At 47.6% G+C, this 20,347-nt stretch overlaps 1 protein-coding gene and 1 long non-coding RNA gene across 2 annotated transcripts in view; one reads left to right on the top strand and one right to left on the bottom strand.

The window, feature by feature from the left end:
* LOC148132386 (uncharacterized) overlaps positions 1-20,347 on the bottom strand; it is a 26,571-nt gene extending 6,224 nt beyond the window's left edge. Inside the window, exons 1-2 of the long non-coding RNA XR_015747935.1 lie at positions 20,223-20,347; positions 7,465-7,498 (exon numbers count right to left, since the gene is read on the bottom strand). This is a non-coding gene — a long non-coding RNA (uncharacterized LOC148132386). The remainder of the gene's footprint in view (positions 1-7,464; positions 7,499-20,222) is intronic.
* TBX15 (T-box transcription factor 15) overlaps positions 19,131-20,347 on the top strand; it is a 78,320-nt gene continuing 77,103 nt past the window's right edge. The window contains exon 1 of the mRNA XM_026675412.2: positions 19,131-19,706. Coding sequence (XP_026531197.2) covers positions 19,505-19,706 — 202 coding nt within the window. The 5' untranslated portion in view covers positions 19,131-19,504. The remainder of the gene's footprint in view (positions 19,707-20,347) is intronic.

The raw sequence follows: 20,347 nt of genomic DNA, 5'->3' as shown, positions 1-20,347 counted from the left end.
GGTATAAATAGGAGAGAGTTAGTTCAACAGCCTAATTTTATATCTTTATTTGTCAAATTTGTGTCCCATCACAGAGTGCTCAAGTTCTCAAGTAAAGTCATATTCAAAACCAAACATTTTGGTTAAAACACATCAGTAATGTGTTTACTAGTTTTAAAATTTTTCAACAACTTTAAAGTCATTCAGTATCTGCAGTTAAAAATTGACCTTCGGGATACAATTCATTTTGCCTCAGACGTAAGAAACACGGAACTTTCTGGATAAACCTAGGGGAAATCAGCTTTCCATCCATTTGTGTCTATACTGCAAAACAGACAAAAATGTGGTCCTGAAACTTGGGGTAGGATAAAAGGCAGGACTCAAAAAGCCTGGTGGCACAGAGGCTGTAACCACCCCTCTTAAGTTGTGCCCCCAGATTGGAATTCCTCTATCAGTACAAAGAAGTCATCAGAAGGTCAAAGTCTGAAGGACTGGAAGTAAGTCATCAAGGATTTTCAATTCTCAGCAGTTGAAAAGGAGGATGTGCTCCTTTTCTTTTACATCCACTTCTTTTCCCCCCATTTTTAAGTCCCAGCAGGAAAAAAAAAAAAACCCTGGCAAATCTGGAGTTCACGTGTGCTATGGATTCTTTCTACTAATAACTAGCCTTCCTGCTAGTGTACTCAGGCTTCCACCATGTTCCCACAGTGAGGTGACACAGCCATCTGAGTAACCTTGCCTGGTCCTCAAATGCTAAGCAAGACTGGGCCTGTTCAATACTTGGGTGGAACTGAGTTTCTGAGTTCCAGAAAGTTTTTGTCTCAGCAAGGTTAACATCTGATCACCTTGGACTCATAAGCTAAGCATAGCCGAGTCTGGGTAACAGCTTACTAGAAGACATTGATAGACCACTTATGTAGGGTTGCCAGGAAAGTTGTGAGAATGTGTCCATGTAACCACCAGGAACTGAACTAGACTCAAAGCCATCTTTATTTGCTTTCTCCCCCGTTGCACAGTACATCTCCTTTACTCTGTGGAGAGGGTAACAATTGGCAATGATTTCTTGCTTGGGCTGGCGACTGATGGCAAACACTTATCAAAGTGCTAAGTCTACATCATAACTTGATTTAGAATTTATTTAGTGACTATTTTAACAACTAACCATACAGATTCATTTCATGGGTGCTAATGACCAAATGAACCCGTAGTTGGCTGAATCTTACCCCTTCTGCTCAGCCTCAGCCCTCTCCCCCCCCCCCAAAAAAAAATGTTCATCCAACAAAACATGACAAGCAAAGCTCTAAGATCCTTCAAGGACTGACTTATATCTACACACTGTGGGGTCCAGACAGCAACAGTTAGAAATGTTTTATCCTTCTAATTGCCTCACAGAGGCGCTAAGGAGGACATTGCCATGGAACCAGTTACATCAACACCAGATTATAGAAGGCCCCTAACCATTTGAGGAAAGATGTGACAGTAAGGATGCAGCTATAGATTCCATAATGAGCTCTTGTTAGCGTTTGTTAATTGTTCTAAAATGTCTTCTGTTTGTCTTGGAGCTTCCCAAACTCTGCTGAAAAGGAAGGATCTCTAAAATTTATTGTGTCAGTTACTTAAGTCATCTCTGCAGTTCAGTGATATTAACAAGATAATACCAGTGATGCCAGAAAAAAATCTCCAATTTTCTTAAAGTCCCTGGGATCAGTTTGAAACCATCATTTCCTGGTGGTTGGGCTGACTGATCTGACAGGTTCTCACCTTGTCAAACAGGAAAAGCAATTCTAAATCTAAACATAAGCAAACCATGATAAGGGAAAAGTTCTAAAAACAGTGAAAAGTTCTTAATAATTTTCTTTTAAACCAGCACCTTCTTGCCCAGTAAGGAAAATGATATTTAGAACATGACCCAATGAAGGCAGGCGATAGGTGGTAAACTCCAACATCTGAAGAGCTGTAAAGTTGTCCATCCCTGGTCTAAAGTACAACCTGCCAATGTGTTAATCCAATAAGGGGGTCAGCCTCAGTTTTTGTATAGGATGTGAAATCCACAGCCGGTCCTGATTCAGGGACCTCAGCATAGATGGTCTGCCAGTTAAAAAAATCACTTGTGGCAAATTCTGGCTTTCAAAAAATCATCTTTGTCAAACAAGACAGGAACCACCAGGACAAGTGCTAAACATGTTTATAGCAGTCGACTCTCCAATACATCCCACAACGAGAAATATCCCAGTTGGCTACTTATATAAATAGGAAGTCTACAGAGATTAAATCTGTAGTTTAGTTTAATTTAGTTTATTGATTAGCCCATAGGGCATATCAAAATGCAGAGTTCCAATACGAATTGTTTATAAAAGCCCATAAAAACAATTTAAAATGAAATTGGAGTAAAATACAATAATTTGATATGTAGGAAAGTAAAATAAGATAAAATTATGTTTCAGTATCACCCCTACAATCTACCTCAATCAGTTCCACAGATGCTGATCTGTTGAACCATTTTACTCAAGTACTATGCCGTATCGAATGTTGTTTTCAGATTCTGGCCACATATAAGGTATGTTATTTTAATATGGGGTCATTTGTTTAATATATGAACCAAGGTACCTGTCTCTCACCCTCTTATACAAACAACAATCACATAGTATGTGAGCCAAGTCTTCTACCACTACCACTCCACAACGCAATCCATTATATAGTATAGAATGGAATCTCCCATATCCAACGGCCATTGTATCAAGCTCTTCAAATCTCGCTCACGTAAATATCTCCCTAAGATGTTTTGGCAATTGTAACTTTAAATAGCTCTCTGTTTAAAAAGTATGTTTAGATTTACACAACCATTTCAAGTTGCCAGCTTTACTAAGAGTAGCTATATCATTTTGTCCATGATTCTTTGAGCAACTTTTTTTTAAACTTGTTCTCCTGTTATGCAAGAGACAGGAAACCTGGCTAACTGAAGAGGACGGATTAGTACAACTTCCGGGCTTTCAGGCATGGGCTTCCCCTGGCCAAAAAACAATGTATTTTTATTAAACATGAATTGCAATGGCAGGGGGAGAAGTCTATAATTCACAGCGATACTTTCTTCTTCACCCTCTGGTTCCTTGACTCATTTTTCTGATTCATGGAATTTCTTATCCCAAATTGCACTGCCAACATTCATTGGCAAATGTAAAATACATTAATTTTGTTTTAATGCTATTAAATGGCCTGCTAGAGGTTAGTTCACTGATTTTGAATGCACCAAAATCCCAACCCACTGAAAGGTTTCAAAGGAAAGCTACCCATCTCTGCTCTAGTCTATTCTGGATCAAGTACTCAAGAGCAGTGATCCCCAACCTTTTATGCCGCGGCCCGGTACCGGCATCAGCTGGCGCCGCCATCTTTTGATGAAAAGTGCTTCCAGTGAGCTTTCTACCCGGAAAAGCTCACTGGAAGCACTTTTTCATCAAAAGATGGCGGCGCCCAGCAAACCAGCGGCCCGGTAGGACTTGTTCCACGGACCAGTACCGTCCGCGGACCGGTGGTTGGGGATTCCTGCTCAAGAGAATACAGCTGAGAAGTACAATTGACCTGCAACTCACCTCATCTTAGTTACACGCACTGGATCCTTTATCTACTCAACAATTGGATCATGAATAGAGAACTTTTACTGTGAATGTACAATACCAGCTGGCTCAAAAGGCAAACTGACAAGGCCACCAAACTTTCTTCTTCCATTTCCTAGGGCCATATTTATCGAATCTGGCATTCCATGCTTTCTGAGAGATCATGATATACTGCTTCCTGATGGCATGTACTAAAATTTTCCTTTGAAACAAGTCAGTAATTTATAAATGTATCCACCCACATCCTCCCTGAATAGTGAAGCCCCACCAAAAAGCAAGTAATGAGCTGTTCGTGACTGAATTGTAATTTTGCCTTCTGCATTCAGATTAATGTGCTTCTCAATCCACTTGTAGTGGGACAGATTATATCCAAAGATTCTGTCCCCCAAGTTGAATTTTCACTCACCCCCCCAAATAATGAACCATTTTAATAATATTGAGCCAGCAGCGTGCTGCAGCTTCCAAAAAAGCCACTGCAATTCAGTGGCAAGCAAAGTAAGGTCTTAGGCTTAGGCAAGACAGAACAAATGCTCAGGTATAGAATAGCTGGTATCTGCTTCAACAGCAGTAGCTGTGAGAGGGATCTAGGTATCCTAGTGGGGCCAACCGTTTGCCTGGGGACTTAGCTCCAGTCCCCAGCCGCAAAGCTGGCTGGGGGGGCTGAGCCAGGGGGGTCAGTGTGCAACACTTAAGTAGGAGCCAGCAGTGTGCTGCAGCTACCAAAAAAGCCAATGTAGTCCTAGGCTGCATCAACAGAGGGATAGCATCAAGATCATGGGAAACTATACTGCACTGGTAATGCTCACACTTGGAATATTGCATCCAGTTCTGGTCACCATGATACAAAAAAGAAGCTGACATTCTAGAAAGAATGCAAAGAGCAAAGGAATTAGGTATATTTAGTCTAATGAAGAGAAGGACGAGGAGTGACATAATAGCTATTTTCCAGTATTTTATTAAATTTATTTGCTGCCCGTCTCATGTCAAAACGACACAAATACATGAGGGGCTGTCACAGAGAAGAGTGCAGCAAGTTATTCTCCAAAGCTACTGAGAGCCGGACAAGAAGCAATGGGTGGAAGCTTGCTAAAGAGAGATCCAATCTAGAACTAAGGAGAAATTTCCTGATAGTGCGAACAGTTAACCAACTCTTGCCTCCTTGTGGGTGCACCATTATTGCTGGAGGTTTTAAGAAAAGATTGCATAATCATTTGTCTGTGATGATACAAGGACCTAGAAGACCTCCGAAGTCCCTTCCAACCCTAGGATTCTTGGCTTCTTTGGTGTCCATCCTACCACGTTTAATTTCTTACCTTCAAAGAGAATCTTCACTGCCAATTTTTGGAAGCGACAGTTGTTGGACTGCAGTTACGGTCCACCCCTAACCTAAGATCTTAAGTTGCCTTTATTATTTGCCTGGTATTCTCGACCTCTTGACCTCTCCCTTGCTTCTCCTGCTTTTGCCCTGGATTTACACCTGCTGATTCCATTTTTGTCATTTCCTCACTAGTGATTTATAGCACCTTCCAGTGCCACCCAGCCACTTGTGGCAATATAAAACCTGTCTATATTAGTTATATCAGGACCGTGATACTAAGCCACTATAAATCACAAGTGAGGAAACATTGACTGACTGGTCTTCTGCCAATCCCCCGATTCCACCAAGTCAGGCTTTATTCTCCAGGGCATTGATGAGACTTCGAAGCTTCTCCAGTACTGAGATCCTTTTAGTGGTAAATGCTTGGAAGTGAAACTGAGCGATCTCTTGCTGCAGAAATACCTTCCCCACCCAAAGCAACTGTGTATGTTTAGCTCTTAAGGTTTATATAAACTGTGTGAGATTAGCCAAAAGGCCTTTTGAAAACAAGGCAGCTGACCAATCTTACCTTATTCCATATTATTGAACCAACCTATGTGGAGCTGTTGGACCTACCAAGGTTTTCCATCTATTTTGGAGAGCGTAGCTAAATCAAGGTCAGCACTGCCTTTTCTTGCATCCAGGGAATTCACAGGTAGGCTGAAGAGAATCAAGGGATCAATCTGAAGGTCAGCCATCCAGGATGCCTCTTCCCTCCTTTAGAGTCAGCCAAGGGTCCCCATCTCATTTACTTGCTCTTAGCGTTCAGAGGTTTCCCTTGGCTTCCATTACTCAGTTCTGAAAACTGGCCACGTCTTCAGGGCAGTGACACTGACAAAGGTTCAAGCCTTCTTGCAAGTCTTTCTGGAGAAGGGTTGTCTCTGCCAAGATGGCTAGATCCCCCCCCCCCCATGGCCAATCATTGCTGAGCCACTGAACTGATTCAAGACCAAAGAGCTTTGGCATCTAACTGGAAGAATTAGAATTGGAAGAAGAATGGAGAAAAAAAGAACCCAGATCCAGAGAGAGGCTAAGTCAAGGCCTTCTTCCAGCCCAGGTGCCCAGATAGTTTGGCACTCTCTGGGAGCCCCTATTTGCCAACTCAGAGTTTCCAAATGCAAGATCGAGTCCTCCACATGGACATTTGGAGCAAGTGGGCCAACACTTCCGGAGTTACCTAGAGTCCCAAGAAAGGAAGGCTATGTGACCAGTAGATGGCAGTAAAGTGATACAAAGGCCCCTGCTGCCATCTACTGGCTGTCTGTATTTTTGCAGCCCAAATTTATTCGTTGACCCAAGGAGACCCTAAAAAATATGCAGCTGCGATCTGCAGGCCTGAATGCAGCGCAAATGGTGATTTCCAGATTCTGCTAGCCAGATTGATGGAAGTAGAGCTACCAGACCAGGGCTGAAAACATCTGCATGATCTCTATGTGACAGCCAAGAGTTAGTTTTCCATATGGATTTTCTGCCCTCTAGTAGTCATCCCGATTTTTGCTGAATGGAGTTGTGGCAATGAATCGAAAAACCTTTCACTCCCAGGTCACTTCCACCATGTAAAAATTCACAAATTTTTACTCACATTGTGAGCAATGCCAAATGGTCATCATTTTTTCTTTCCAAACTCAGGGCACATATGGGCTGCAAAAATCTGGTTCACCAGTAGATGGCAGCAAAGAAAACTCTCATGGATGGTCAGGGTTTTGCCATCCAGCCACATTTATGGTAAACTGAACATTTGCTGGAGGTGAAACGCTTGGCTTCTTCAGGAGGCCCAGGTATGTAAGGCCTTTCCTTGTAGGCTGCGCCATCATAGTGTACTGGACAGAACTGGATGGGGCTGGACAGGATTGTGGGCTAGGCAGGATGATCCACTCTAGATTACCACAAGCCCTGCATTTTTTTCCTTCAAATTGTTTTTCTTTTTTGGGAGGCCCGCCATGGAGTCCATTGTCTGCAAAAGCACTAGAGGGCTTACACAGGGGAGGGGATTGAACAACATTTGGAAATCTCTTTGAACTCCAGCAACTGTTGCCACCCCACCCTATTTGGGGCTCCAGATGCACTGAGCGAGATCCATGCTTTGATCTCCGAAAGCAGTCATTCCATGCCATTATTTTTATTTTCTAGCCGATGGTTGCATAACTCAAGGCCTAATGGCAACCATGCAGGTATGAGGTCACTCCATAGCTGTGTGGAGTGTGTGTTGGTGTGTGTGGGAGGGGGAGGGACAGAGAACCAGGCCTTCACTGCTCTTCCTTCCACCCCATCGGTGGAAGTGCTCCTCCACTGCTCATTCATTCATTTGAAGAACAGCTGTCCTCCCCCCCCCCACACACACACCTCCCCTCTTTCACAAAACCTAAATGCTTTCTTCCCATAAGACTTTTTATTCCAATTGGGTTGCTGTAGAATCAATGAGTAACTAGTTTCTGGAAAGAAACTAGTTCAGCATGCAAAATTCCATGCTCCAGTCTTCAGACCATCCATCATCCCTTTGAGAGAAATCCAAAATACCTTTCTGGATGAACAAGGACTTGGCTGCCAAAGCCTAATAAAAAGAGAAAAAAAATCTGGATTGTCAGTGGAATGCAAAAAGGCCCCCAACTTTGGAATTAAACACTGTTGCTAGATGTGCATTCTCTATGTCATCATTTAGTTTTAAACAAGGAATATACTGTATGCAAACGCTTCATAAACAAAAACAGAAATCAGTCTGGAACTATCGTTAACTATTTATGTGGATAACAAATAGTCAAGCAATATTTCGTCTGGTACCTCAGTTGCCAGCCAGCAAAAGTGGAAGGCGGGGCTAACCTTCCAGCTCCTTCAATAGCAGAACTTCTCAAAATCCTCCAAGTCCACAAACACCACACTGGGGAAGCAGTTGAGTTTCTGGAGGCAGCTTTTTAGTGGCTGTTCCTGTACCATAGGTTGTCTGATTTAGTTTATTTGCAAGACAACGCTTGATTTAAAATCCTAATCATTATTTTCACACCATTTCTTTAGGGATGTTTTCTGAAGAACTTAATCAACTTGTGTTTGAATTCTGCATTCTTAAGAAAGTAGTTTTGGAATTCAAATAAATCGCAACTTTAATTGGTGGCAACAACAAATAAAGCACAAGAAAACAGTATTTAATAGCAAAATTAATTTTTCATGCAAGTTTTGAGCTGAACAGCATGCTTACTATTAATTGCATTCAAACATCCTTTGAAAATGTCCTTGCCCTAGGTCCAGAAAAATATCACACGGCTTCTGTTTAAATTTGAAGGTGGAGGGGTGCAGGCTTTTAATATTTATTTTCAGTTACTAAGAGTGGAATGAAGTAGTTCTCCACAAGCCTAAAATAGGACCCATCTCAATTCAAACATTAACACCATCTTAGACCAGAATAGCATTAAAAGACAAACTCCCAAGCACCTTATGTTTTGAGAGCTGCAATACTGCAAGGAAGTGGAATCGGTGACAATGGGCATTTGCCTCTTTCTCAGGGTCTGAGCCGCCACTAATAAAAATGCAGAAAAATAAATATACTTGCCTGCATGGAAGAATCTTGCTTAATTGCTTCTACAATTAATTGCTTCACAATTGCTTAATTGTGTCCTAATTCAGTATTTAAAAGACCTGCACCAGAACATTTGGTAACACAGCGAAGGGCAAGCAGGAAGATTCCGGGGACTAAACCAGGCCTATTTCTGTGTTCTGTTAGGACTCTCCACCACCGGCAGTACCACCACTTACGGCGGGCAAGAGTTAGTCTCTCTTCCCCCCTCTTCCTTCCATCTGTTCCGTTTTTGAAGTCCCTCTGCGTCACCCGTCTTCTCTTCCAGAGATTTGAATCTGGCTACGGTCCTCCAGGCTGGATCGCTTAAAAAGCAAAAACTCCCCCGGAGGTTCCTGCCTTGCTGGATGAGCGCACACTCTACACCAGGCGTATTTCTATTTCGAAGGTCAAAATCCGGCATCGCCTTCCCGGAGGAGAGCATCAGCTGCGCCAAGGACTATTTTGGGTGCCCTAAGCTGCTCTTCGGCTCGGGGCCACCGCCGACGAGCGCAGTCTCGGCGCTTTTTCCCGGCAGGGGAGGCAGTTCCCTCCTCTCCTCTCTCTACGCGAGGGATCCAGATCCGAGGCTCAGGATCGACGGGGCGAGCCGCCGCTGGTTGTTTCCCCCGAGAATGAGCTGCGCGGTTTTGCAAACGGCGGGAGGCTGTCCTCGCTTTTGTGTGGCCTGTTCCCATTAGTCCTTGTAATCGCGGCGTGTCCCTTAAAGGTCGTTCCTGGCGCCTTTACTCTCGCCTGCCTTAGTCCGCTTGCGAGGGAAGCAAATTCACAGAGTTCCGCGGGACTTTCTTCTCACTTATAAAGAAATCCGGGAGAGAATTGCGGGTTTAAGAGCGGGCTTAGGTGCTTCGAGGTCTCGCGTCGCTCCGTGCTTTGGGCCTATTCAGTGCAAGATCGCGGGGCTGGAGACTAAATTGGTTCGAATGCGCTCCTGCTTCTGCGGAGCTTGGCTTTGTTTTGCTACCTCTAGTAAGTTTGGCGCGTTGGGTTCCAGAAATGGCGTCTGCCTCAGGGGGAATACAAAGGCATCGAGATCCTTTAGGGTTAACGCTTCATTGAAATCACGTCGAGAGGAATATTCCCAGCCCCGCCGCCACCCGAACTGCCTCGCGGAGACAAGGAAACGTTGAAGAGAAATGCTCCAGGCGCCCGCAGAAGACGGACACCCGGCAGGCACGTGGCGCGCTGCTGCTCTAACGTTGACCTATCAATCGACACACAGATTAATCAGCGAGCAACCCAAAGGTCCGACCCCGAAAGAAACGCTCCTTCCAAAGACTCGGCAAGGAAGTTTCTCGGCTCCCCTTCAATATCTAAGGAGCTGCGCCACCGAAACAACTTCCCGTTGCGGCCGGGCCTCGAATTAATCCTGCCATTTCTGTCCTGGTCGTATTTATCTGGATTTAAGCTCGGGTGAACAGCCTAAAACTCTCTTCCATACTCAAGTAAAGGCCAAGGAAGTACCGGGGAGAGCGCCAAAAGGACGCCCTCAAGAGAAATGGTATCTGGTGGGTCGCACGGGATCATGCAAGGCCGCTGGTTGCTGGAACCTCTGAACGTCCCACTTAAGGCAAGGTTTGCCTTGGGCGAGGCAGGCGGCGAGCTAGACAAGGGAGGGTTTTTTTTGGGGGGGTCACGAGAGCCCCGCAAGGCAGGTGCCGCAATGTTCTCCCGGGGGCCTATGCATTTTTCTGGCGGAAGAAGGAGCGGCTTGCACGAAGAGAAGGAAATCGGCACCGCCAAGAGATCACGGCCCTACAACAATCCAAGATTTGCCACCTGTTGTTCTTTTGCTTGACCTCCCAGCCTAAAAGACGACGCCGATTTGCTTCCGCCTGGCTAGATTTCTACCTGCGAGAGGCTTGTTTCGCAGGCGACGGAGGGGATCGATCCCACCGCAAGGCAGTGGCGCAGATCACAAGAGCGGCGGCGGAGAGTCTCCCGGGCCTTTCTCAGGGCAGAACGGTGCAACCGGGCGGGAGAAATCTGGTCCGAGCTCCCCACACATTGAAAGAAATCTAACAGAAGTATCCGCGGCGGACGGGCAAAAGGCCAAGATGGCGACCTGAGTGTGGTCGAGGGCCTGGCCGGTTCCACCAACCACCCCGCAGAGTTTCGATCGCACCGTCCCGGCTCTTGTCTGACCCTTGAAAGCGAGCCAAGAGATATTCGCCGCCTTGGCTCGTGGGTCTCCAAGGGAAACTCAGGGCCAACCGGTTTCATGAGAACCGGCGGACTTGGTTCAAATAGCCAAAAATGCCGGAGATCCCGGTTTGGCTTTCAGACCAACTTATGTTTGGCAGCCGGAAAGGCGATTAACCAAGATCGAAGGTCTACGGGGGCGAGCTATTAAAAGGACCATTGCGCCCAACCAAGGTGCTAGAGGCGGCGGCCATTTCACCCCCACCTTCTTTGTTGTTCGGTCCTCTTGGGGCCGGTCTGCAGAGGAGGCTGGGTGAACCTCCACTAGCTCTCAAAGATCCCTCCGCCTTCGAGGAAATAAACCACCGCACGTCACCCAGCGCTCGCGTTCTTCCCGACGGCTATATCAGCTCGTCCCGACGTCTGTCTCTGAAAGGCCGCATCAAAAACTGCCCCCTCCACCTTACCCCGCGCCCCAAACTACGCCCTGCTGGGACAGTAGAAAAGCCATTTGGCTCAAGCCGGCAGGATGCTAGATTGATCTAACAATCGAAAAATCAAGCAATACTGGGGAAACCACGATTTAGGTGTTTTGGATTATAGAGATCCCTGCCCAAATTAGGTGTCTTTTACTAGTTACGTTTTATTGTAGGGGAAAGAATTGGGAGACTTCCCGTTTTCTACAACTGTAGAACAAAATCTGCAAAACGTTTTTTTTTTTAAAATTTATCTCTGTAAAAAAAAAAAGGCTATATTGGCAAGGATATACATCTGTGGGCTGCTTTAAGTACTCTCCTCCCCCCCATCACATTCATACCTGCACAGAAATAGCACCTTTAATATTCAGAAGCAGGGAGAATACTTGCATACCTGAAGCTAAATTTGATGTTTAAAAAAACCCAATCTCTGTTAAAATCCAGATTATACTCTACACCGATTTTTTTATTATTTTTGCTTCAGCTTTCCATTCTGGATAAACATTTTACTTAATAAAAGTAAAAGAGAAATGCCTCTGTTCCTTAGCGTCTTGTGCTCGTGTCTTCTCAGCAGCAGGTTTTTCTCCGTATGTAACCCCACCACCACCATCTGATGAGCCCATCTAAAACTGCATATGGTTTACATTCATAGACTTTTACACTTTTACACGCCACACATCTTTTCTTGCTAAAACAGGAAGGTGCAGCTGAGGAAAATGGATTTTTTTAAAAAAAAAAACTTCAGAACCAGAATTTCAACCGGAGTTTTACCCAAAGTGGCTTTCCTTGATTTAGAGATGGAGATGCTGTTAACAAGTTTAGTTTCCTATTAACCGGTACTTTATGGAGTTGAAGCCAAAATCCTTCTGTTAAGCTCCCTGGTGTTATTCTAGGTCCTAGGATAAGCTGTAGAGACAAAGGATTGAGCAAGCTGGCCCGAAATCAGCCAGTTGACGTGGGCTAACTCCTTTGTTGCTTTTCTTTCCGACAGGCTGGCCTGAAGAGGCGCAACAAGCTTGACAAGGCAAACTTTGAAATTGGGCCCCAAACTCTGGCTGGAAAAGCCCGAACAAGAGCTCCTGGCTCCGTTTCAGCTCCCATTTCGCTCAATCTTCTTGGAAAGATGCAGATCACCTTAAAAGTCTCTGAGTTTCAGCCGAAGTGGTTTTCAACGCCGGCGCGTTCCTGGTGTTTTCTGGCATTGCCCGAAGCCAGAAATCTTCTTGGGCGACGGTCAACGCCGCTTCGGAAGTCAAAATACCGGCCTGCCGCACGAGGGCAGCAGAGCCCTGAGAAAGGGAGGGAGGGACGGGGGCACAACAATGCAGGGCCCAAGTTTGGCTTAAGTCGAAAAGGCGTTTTTTTTTTCTTCTCCGACCGGAGTTGCCCTAAATATGCTCCTCCGGCACGGGCGCTTGCTTCCGAAAAAAAAAAGAGCGGGATCCTCCCAGCAGCGGTACATTTTATATCGGATCTTTCTGTTACGCCAAGTAAGCTGGTTCCCAAACGTGAAGAAGGCCCGAGGCGGCTATTCTGATCTGCGTTGTTGCCGGGAAAATTTTCCAGCCTAAAGCTCTGGGCCGGGAAGTCTGACCCACCTCCCTCCCTCACGGCATTAAAGAGGCCGCCTTTTCTTTTCCCCGACGCCGCTCAGGAGCCTCGAAGGGCGCCAAACTTTAGCACAGAGGCCTTCAAACTTGGCAACTTTAAGACTCGTGGACTTCAACTCCCATAATTCTCCAGCCAGCATAGCTGGCTGGAGAATTCTGGGAGTTGAAGTCCACGAGTCTTAAAGTTGCCAAGTTTGTGGATCCCTGCTTTAGCCGGTCCGAAGATCTCCCGATTCCTGCTGCAAAGGAGGACTTTCTCCGTGTCCACCGTCCCTTCCCCTGCTTCTTGCCAATAAAAAAGCACCCGCACAGCCCCGAGGAAGCGCAAACACCGTGCCTGGCCCAGCTTCTGATTTCCCACCTTTGCTCCTCTTTAGTCGGGCGTCTGAATTAAAGCGTGGCCGACCTTGGTTCTCTCTGCGTCCCCCCATACCCCGAGGAATAGAGGTCTCGACCCGGAGAGGAGGGGGCAGCGCTGCAGATGTAACTGATTTCGGCCTGTTCCTCCCCCCGTGGTGAATGGCGTCAAGCCAGCACAGGGTCCGGCGAGCGCCGGAGTAAAATGGATAGAGACACGTTCCGTGCTTTTTCTTGCTCGGCGACGAGAGAGAGGGAGAGCCGCACAGAAGCCGCGCGTCCGCCCGAATCAGCAATTGCAAGAAGCCGGGCCAAACTCGGAGGGAGCAACTGCCGGGACTTGGAGCCGAGTCGCACAGAACCGGAACTTTCCTTTAAAACGAAAAGTGCTGATCGCTACTAGGGAGGGTGGGCTAGTCCAGGGGCCTCCAACCTTGGCCACTTTAACCCTGAAGAACTTCAACTCCCAGAATTCTGGGAGTTGAAATCCTCCAGGCTTAAAGATCCAGCTTTGCTGGCTGGGGAATTCTGGGAGTTGAAGTCCTCCAGGCTTAAAGTTGCCAAGGTTGGAGACCCCTGGACCAGTCAGTCCAAGAAGAACTGAAAGGCCACTGACCTTCAGCCCTGCTCTGTAAACACGGAGAGTTGCGGGAATCTAAGTTTCAAGCCTAAACAATCGATTTGCTGACCTCCTTTCAGAAACGCCTTTTGTGTGGGTTGCACTAAGATTTGCTGGTGAAGATAAAAGAGTCCCATAGAAGAAACTGGATTGTGGGAGAGTGGGGAGGGGAGTTCAGTTAGTATTCTGCCTGTCTTTGTCTTTATCTTTTTACTTTATCTTTATCCAGGAATCAAGATTAATATCTTCCTACTATTCTGCCTGTCCTGTACAAGTACTGTACAAGTACTGTACAAGGGCAGATAGATAAACTCTACAAAGCATCCATATAAAGTCTTTTTTATTGGTTCATTAGGCAGCCTGTCAACTCACATTTATGATGAGATTCTTCTTAATGTTCAATTCTTTGCATATCTGAATTGTGGTGTAGGAAGATAATAAAGTCTCAACCCCATGATGACTGAAGGAGCCCCGTGGTTTCAGGCAAGAGTGAGGGAGCCTCCCCCAACCCAACAAGGGTCAATTTAGTGACCAATCTGGATTACAGATGTGACCACATGACATGGACTACATTTCCCAGGATACCTTAACTACATTTACCATGATGCATTCCCTTAAGGGGACAGCTCACAAATCCTAACTAACTATCCCAAATCCCATTAACTCCAAACTGTCTGGACAGCACAGTTAGGCTACTTGTGTCTCTGTCGTACTCTGAGCAACACACAGTATGGGAAATTGCTGAGGGTGGAATGTTGTGGCCTTGTGACATTTCACTGACGCAGACCTGGAAAGGAATGCAAGCTCCCCGAGGTCCTGTTCTCCGGTGGGAGACAAGAACGATCTAAGTTTCCTCCTATATTGGAGCCAAGCTAAAAAGTCAGGGTCAAGCACTGGAAGCATCTTTCACCAGAGAACATAACCTGCTAAGTGAAAGCGCCTGGGTTTGAGTCATAACTTGAACCTAACTGGCCAGCTTTTGAGGCTAGGTGGTCAGTTTCCAAGGAAAAAAACCCACAGAGCTGCTGAAGCAAAGCAGCCAGGATTGCATTGAATGCAATTTCCTGAGATGAAACTGAACATCCATTTTGGCTCCATAGAAAATTTAATTTGGATTGACAGAGACTACATTAATAAAGGGTGTCTCAATGACTTGGTCCCCGAATCCTCCTCTCCTCCAGATATCCTTGCCATTTTATCAATTCCAGCATAATCACCTTTTGGACAACTGTTGGAAGGTTCTCCTCTGAATTTGTGGAAACAAAAATATTGAGCCCTTGAGAAAAACCATCTCTAAGTATTTTCTCAGCTTCCCATTTTGGAGATTAGGGTTGTCGCAGAGGTAAAATGCAGACTGCTTAATGCAGGCTTGGTGCTGAATCAGAGCAAGAGATTGATAAAAATTAGAGCATTCTGGTGACTGCATTTGTACACAATTGATTTTTTTTTCCTTTTGTGAAAAAAAAGCCATATATTTATGAATAGTTAGCTAAAAGAATAATTGTAGGGAAAGGCCATTAACGTTTTGTATCATGTCCCTAGAGGTAAAAGCGCGCATGTTATTGCAAACATCTTGCGATTTTAAGAAAGAGTGGCATGGGGTTGGGTTAAAACTACATGTTTTAATTTGGGTCAAAAGAGCAAGAGAAGAGAAACTCCCCCAAAACCCATCTTGTCCAAAGAAATCAGGAAAAAAAAAGCCTGCAACAAATTCTCTTGTGCAAATCTTTTGGAAAGAAACGGGGGGCTGTACAAGCTGTGTGGGTGCGGTGGGATGAGGGCAGCCTGGAAGACTGAATAGCTTCATTTTGCAGTTGGTTACTGCAAGCTGCAAAAAAAAAAAAAAAAGCTTCTGTCCTAATGATACACCAAACTGAGGGACGCTTTAGGTAACCAAAGGGTGTTTCTGTGGGCCATCCATCACTCCTTCAGGTCAGGTTCCTAGCCTCAGGAACCTTAACGGGATCAGGGATCCACATGCTCAAGCAAAAGGATCCCTCCCCCCCCCACTTTACATTCTGAAGAGCCCCCGGAGAGCCCCTGCTAAGCCTTTGCCCCTTTGCTTTCAAGAATCTCCTCAGACTCACCCAGCAAGCCATTTGAACAGCAAGAGAGAGCATGGGCTCTGCCAGAGACCAAAATGGCTGACTCAGGTGCTGGGAAGAGAACAGCCCCATGCTAACTAGCTAACAGTACCTGTGTTGAGGGATGGAGATGGGGGTCGTGTGTGTGTGTGTGTGTGTGTGTGTGTGTGTGTGTGTGTGTGTTTTCTAAAGCTATGCCTGCTTTTTACAGTTTTCACAAATGCCCCCCTTTCACCACCCAGCAGGAGGGAACTCACAAACCTGCCATTCCCCAGAGATAGACATTAATCTCTCTTGAACTAATGCTGGGCTTGGCTCTTCCAACCTCTTTAATGGCCATTTCATACGAAGGCAATAAACACACCAGACATCTGCTTAGTTCCAGCTAACCCCAGAGGCTTGAACGTGGTCAAATGGTCGCCTCAAGCCTCTGGAGCTCCAAGGGTGGAACTTTCCTGTGCTCTGCTGGAGGTCCACAACCCACATAGCGACCCATGATGGGAAAGCCCAGCTCCTGGGCCAGGGCAGAGCAGGGGCTGGACAAGACCAGCAGGCTCTATGGGCCACACCAGTCAGGCCTTGGGGAGTTGAAGGAAAGCGATGGAATCTCCAAGTCTCTCACTTGGACAGAAAGGGCAGAAAAAGCATGCGCAGGAGTGGAATGCTTGAGTGGCAGGCGTCAGTGACAGACCAGGGTCCAAAAGGTTCTTTCTGTCTGCGAAGGGTCACACCTGGGTGGTTGCGACACTTGGCTGCAGTGGGAGGAGAAATGACATTTAATCCAGCCTTGAATACAGGCCGCCATCTATTGGAGTTCAGTGGCCCCATCCCAAAGAAGAGACAATCTCTGACAAAGTGAAGGGAGGTCCTTGCCGTATTCACATGGCCCGTCTTCCCAGTAATTAAGTGGAGCTTCAGAGAAAGTGACGCAAAACGGTGTGGCTAATTGCCCTCTGATCCTGGGTATCAGCAGCCTTGGCAGATTCTCTGAAGGGCAAACCTGTCTAAATTGCACAACTTTCGTTAGTTCCCCGAGGGGGGGGCAACCATTTCCTTCACCCCTCTGATGAAGGGGTGAGATACCCTTTTGCCTTGGAGCAGGAGGAGGGGTAGGTAAATGGTAGACGGGGAGAGGATATTTCATGTATTTTAAAAGCATGTCTGCAAACAAATGAAACTCAACGAAGTCCAAGGCAGTATCCTCTCCTTGGAAACAGTTTCGCCAGGTTCATATCCTAAAGTGTTCAAAAACATTAAACCAAAGACACACACACACACACACACACACACAAACCACACAAAAAAATTCAAAGCGTGCCTGCTGTTTTTGTTCCTTGATGGCAGCAGCATTTAATATTGTCCCGAAATTAATATTCTATTTAATAAAGAAGACAATATCAAACGGTTTTAAAGGAAAGAAAGCCTGGATGGGAGAAGCGGGGCTTAAACGGGCTTTTAAATTTTAAACAAAAGGGAACGTAAAATCTTTTTAAAAACCTGTAGCTTTTGGTGAGTCCGTTTCTGTCCCTGATGAGAACAAAACCCGCACCGTTTTGGCTGAGCCAAGGCGAGTCTTTGGGAGCCTCTTGAACGCTTCTTCAGCCTCCCTCTGCCTCTTTTAGGCATCGCTAAGGTAGGAAGGGGGAGAAGTCGTGCTGGGCAACCCAGCAGAGGCAAAATCAGCGAGGCAAACAGGAGGAATTCGACGGCGCACCGTTCCAGAACTGGGCAACGCCTTCCCGGCCGAGTTCCTTGAATTAGTCCTCGACTGGGCTTTTGCCTGTTTGAACGGATCCACGTATTTGATGCGTGTTATTTGTGCGCTTGTGTAGATCCTGTAGTGAAAGGCGACGCACATTCTCCGGTGCCTTTGGGGGTCCGCAGAGGCGGCGGCGAAGGGGGCTTCTTCCCTCCCGCACGCAGGGCCCTGGGCCGCCAAGCCTCGCGCGTCCGCTTACATCTGGATCGCGCCATTTACATTTTGCCGTAGGGTAAACCGCTTCGCTTTGCGGCTTGCGGGCCGTTCCTCTTTCGGTTCGCTTCATCAGCTCGTTCACCTTCTGTGCAAAAACGAATCGCCTCCTTTTGTTGGTTCCTTGTTTCTTTATTTCTGGGAGTCAACGAATGCACAGGGTATATGAATAAAACGCCAACCTAAAGATAACCAAGATTACAAATTATACACTGTGTTCCGGAGGAGTCTTTTATAGTCGCAACATACATTGAAAATCACAACTGGAAGCCCCTTTGCCTGGGAGGAATCTGGACAAAAGGCTTCAACTGCAAGACACAAGCCAAGCCGCGATGAATTCACCCAGTCAGTCCGGCTGCACAGCTTGACAGATAAATTAATTTGCCTAGCTGGACCTTGATTTTAGGATTTCAGCCTTAAAACCTTATTTCTTAGCGAGCAGGGTCTAAAGCAGAGCCTCCGGAAAGACCGCAGCAGAGCTAAATGGCAGTCTCAACTGTGCGTCTCGATCTCCCACTATAATCGGTAACATGTCCAAGTTGCCAGTTTGTTCCATCGTTAATCTGTGTTCTCTGGCCGTTAATAAATCGCGTTTATGGATGTGGCTCGGTCGATAGGATTTCGGGCGTGAAGCATTTCCCGCATTTTATATCCTGCGTTATATAAAACAAGGGCAGTCCTACCATGGTACATAATCCGAGACGCGGTCCTGTTAAAGCCGCTCTAGGGTCATACAATATTATACATGCAGCGTATACGATGTACTGCCGTGGTTGCACAAGGCATATAGCTAGGAAATATAGCAGAGTATAGTCAGATGTTGATAGTGTTCCTAAGCCTAAAATATGCTCCATGCTTCTTTTCAGATTCCATCGTCCAAACTGCTTAAATCGACGTTTGGCTGGGTTTGAACAGAATGGCTCTTTTCACCCAAGGAGTGCAGTACGCCTGCACATAAAACTCAAGTTATAGGGCACAAGACTGTGGCAAATTCCCACTTAGGAGTGGGACTTTAGAAAGATAAAGAATTTTCTTGGAGAAAACGCTGCCCTTCCTTATATGTGTGACCGACCGATAAGCGGGGGAGCGGTGGGGGGAGCTGAAGGATAGTGTAACATTGTTAATCTTTTCTGCTTACGATCACAGGCGCTTTAGAGTTCACTCCCCGCAGCCTCTCATATTTGGGAGGGGGTTTACGCGAGCTGCCAGGAGGCATCTGGGCCCTGAGTGGAGGCTGGGCGCCCGCTGGCCGCCTTTTTAGAGGGGAGGGGAGGGGAGGGGGGGCGCCCGGCTCCCCGCTCTGCAAGAGTTAAGGCCGCGGGCGGCCGGGAAGTCCGGGCGCTTGGTCCGCCCCTTCCTCATTGACTCCGGCGACCGCGATCGCCACCTTCCCATTGGGCAGCGACTCTTGACGGGCGCTCGCAGCCGGGACCCGGGCGAGGGAGGAAAGAGGGGGGGAAAGGTTCCCCAGGAGTTTGGATCAATCAGAGGGAGGGAGGGGAGAATCGGAGCGGGGGGAGGGGGGTTGGGGAGAGATGAAGCGCAGCCCGAGAGCCAGACTCTGAGCGGTGCCTTTCGGCCAGCCAACAACTCGGAACCCATGTAGCGCTCTCACGTCTGAACGGCCTCGCCGCTCTGCTTCCGGCCGGCCAGCCCCGACCCGTCCTCTGCCAGCTCGGCGGCCGGTGGCGCGGCGGCCGTCTGGCTCCGGCACCCCCGCCGGGCGGCTAAGATGAGCGAAAGGAGGCGCTCGGCTGTGGCCCTCAGCTCGCGAGCGCACGCCTTCTCGGTGGAGGCCCTGATCGGCTCGCACAAGAAGAGGAAGCTCCGCGACTGGGACGGCAAAGGCCTGGATTTGTCCATGGAGAGCCTCAGCCCCGACGGGCAGCTGCCAGACGCCGACGACCCTGCCCGGTGCCTGGACCTGAACCCCGGTGAGCGGGGCGCAAGGCGGGGCGGGAGGAGGCGGGTGAGCGGCCTTGAGGGCCCTGGTTGCCCTAAGAGAAACTGGATCTGGGAGAGCTTAAAGGCCGGGAGCCTGCCCTTCCACTGACAGCTGGGGGGAGTTGGGGGAGGGAGGAATGTATGCTCGGGCGGGCCGGCGGGCGAGCAGGGAGAGGACGAGCTATGGAGCCTCAGCCGGGAAAGTGGTCCATGCAGCAGCGGCCTTTTCCTCGCTTCCTTTCCCTCCCTCCCCACCCATCCCCGCCAGTCACAGGGCACTTTCGCTTTCATCAATGGAGTGCTGATCGATGGAGTTGGGGTGGGGGGTGGGGGGGCCTTATGCGAAGACTGCTTGGCCCCCTCGCATAAGCAAAGGCCCCTCCATAGGCGCCTTTCTCTTGCTCTGGCTTCTTCCGGGCGCGTCCAACAGCAGCCCCTGCCTGTCCGCTGGACAGGAATAGCTCGGCTCCTAGCTATGAATAGCCCAGCATCGAGGCAAACCTCACCTGGAATTAAAAGGGGCCCACCTCGGGGAAGGCCGCCGGCCACTTCCACCGGTCCTGCGTGTGTCTGGGAAAGCAGGAAGGGGAAAGGACAGGCACAGAGAAACGCCCTAAGGCCTTCTCTGCGG

Source organism: Notechis scutatus, chromosome 2, assembly GCF_049901735.1.
Source record: "Notechis scutatus isolate UNSWTSFEM ecotype Mainland chromosome 2, rNotScu1.2, whole genome shotgun sequence".
Taxonomy (NCBI): Eukaryota; Metazoa; Chordata; class Lepidosauria; order Squamata; family Elapidae; genus Notechis; species Notechis scutatus.
This window is presented reverse-complemented; position numbering and strand designations above follow the sequence as displayed.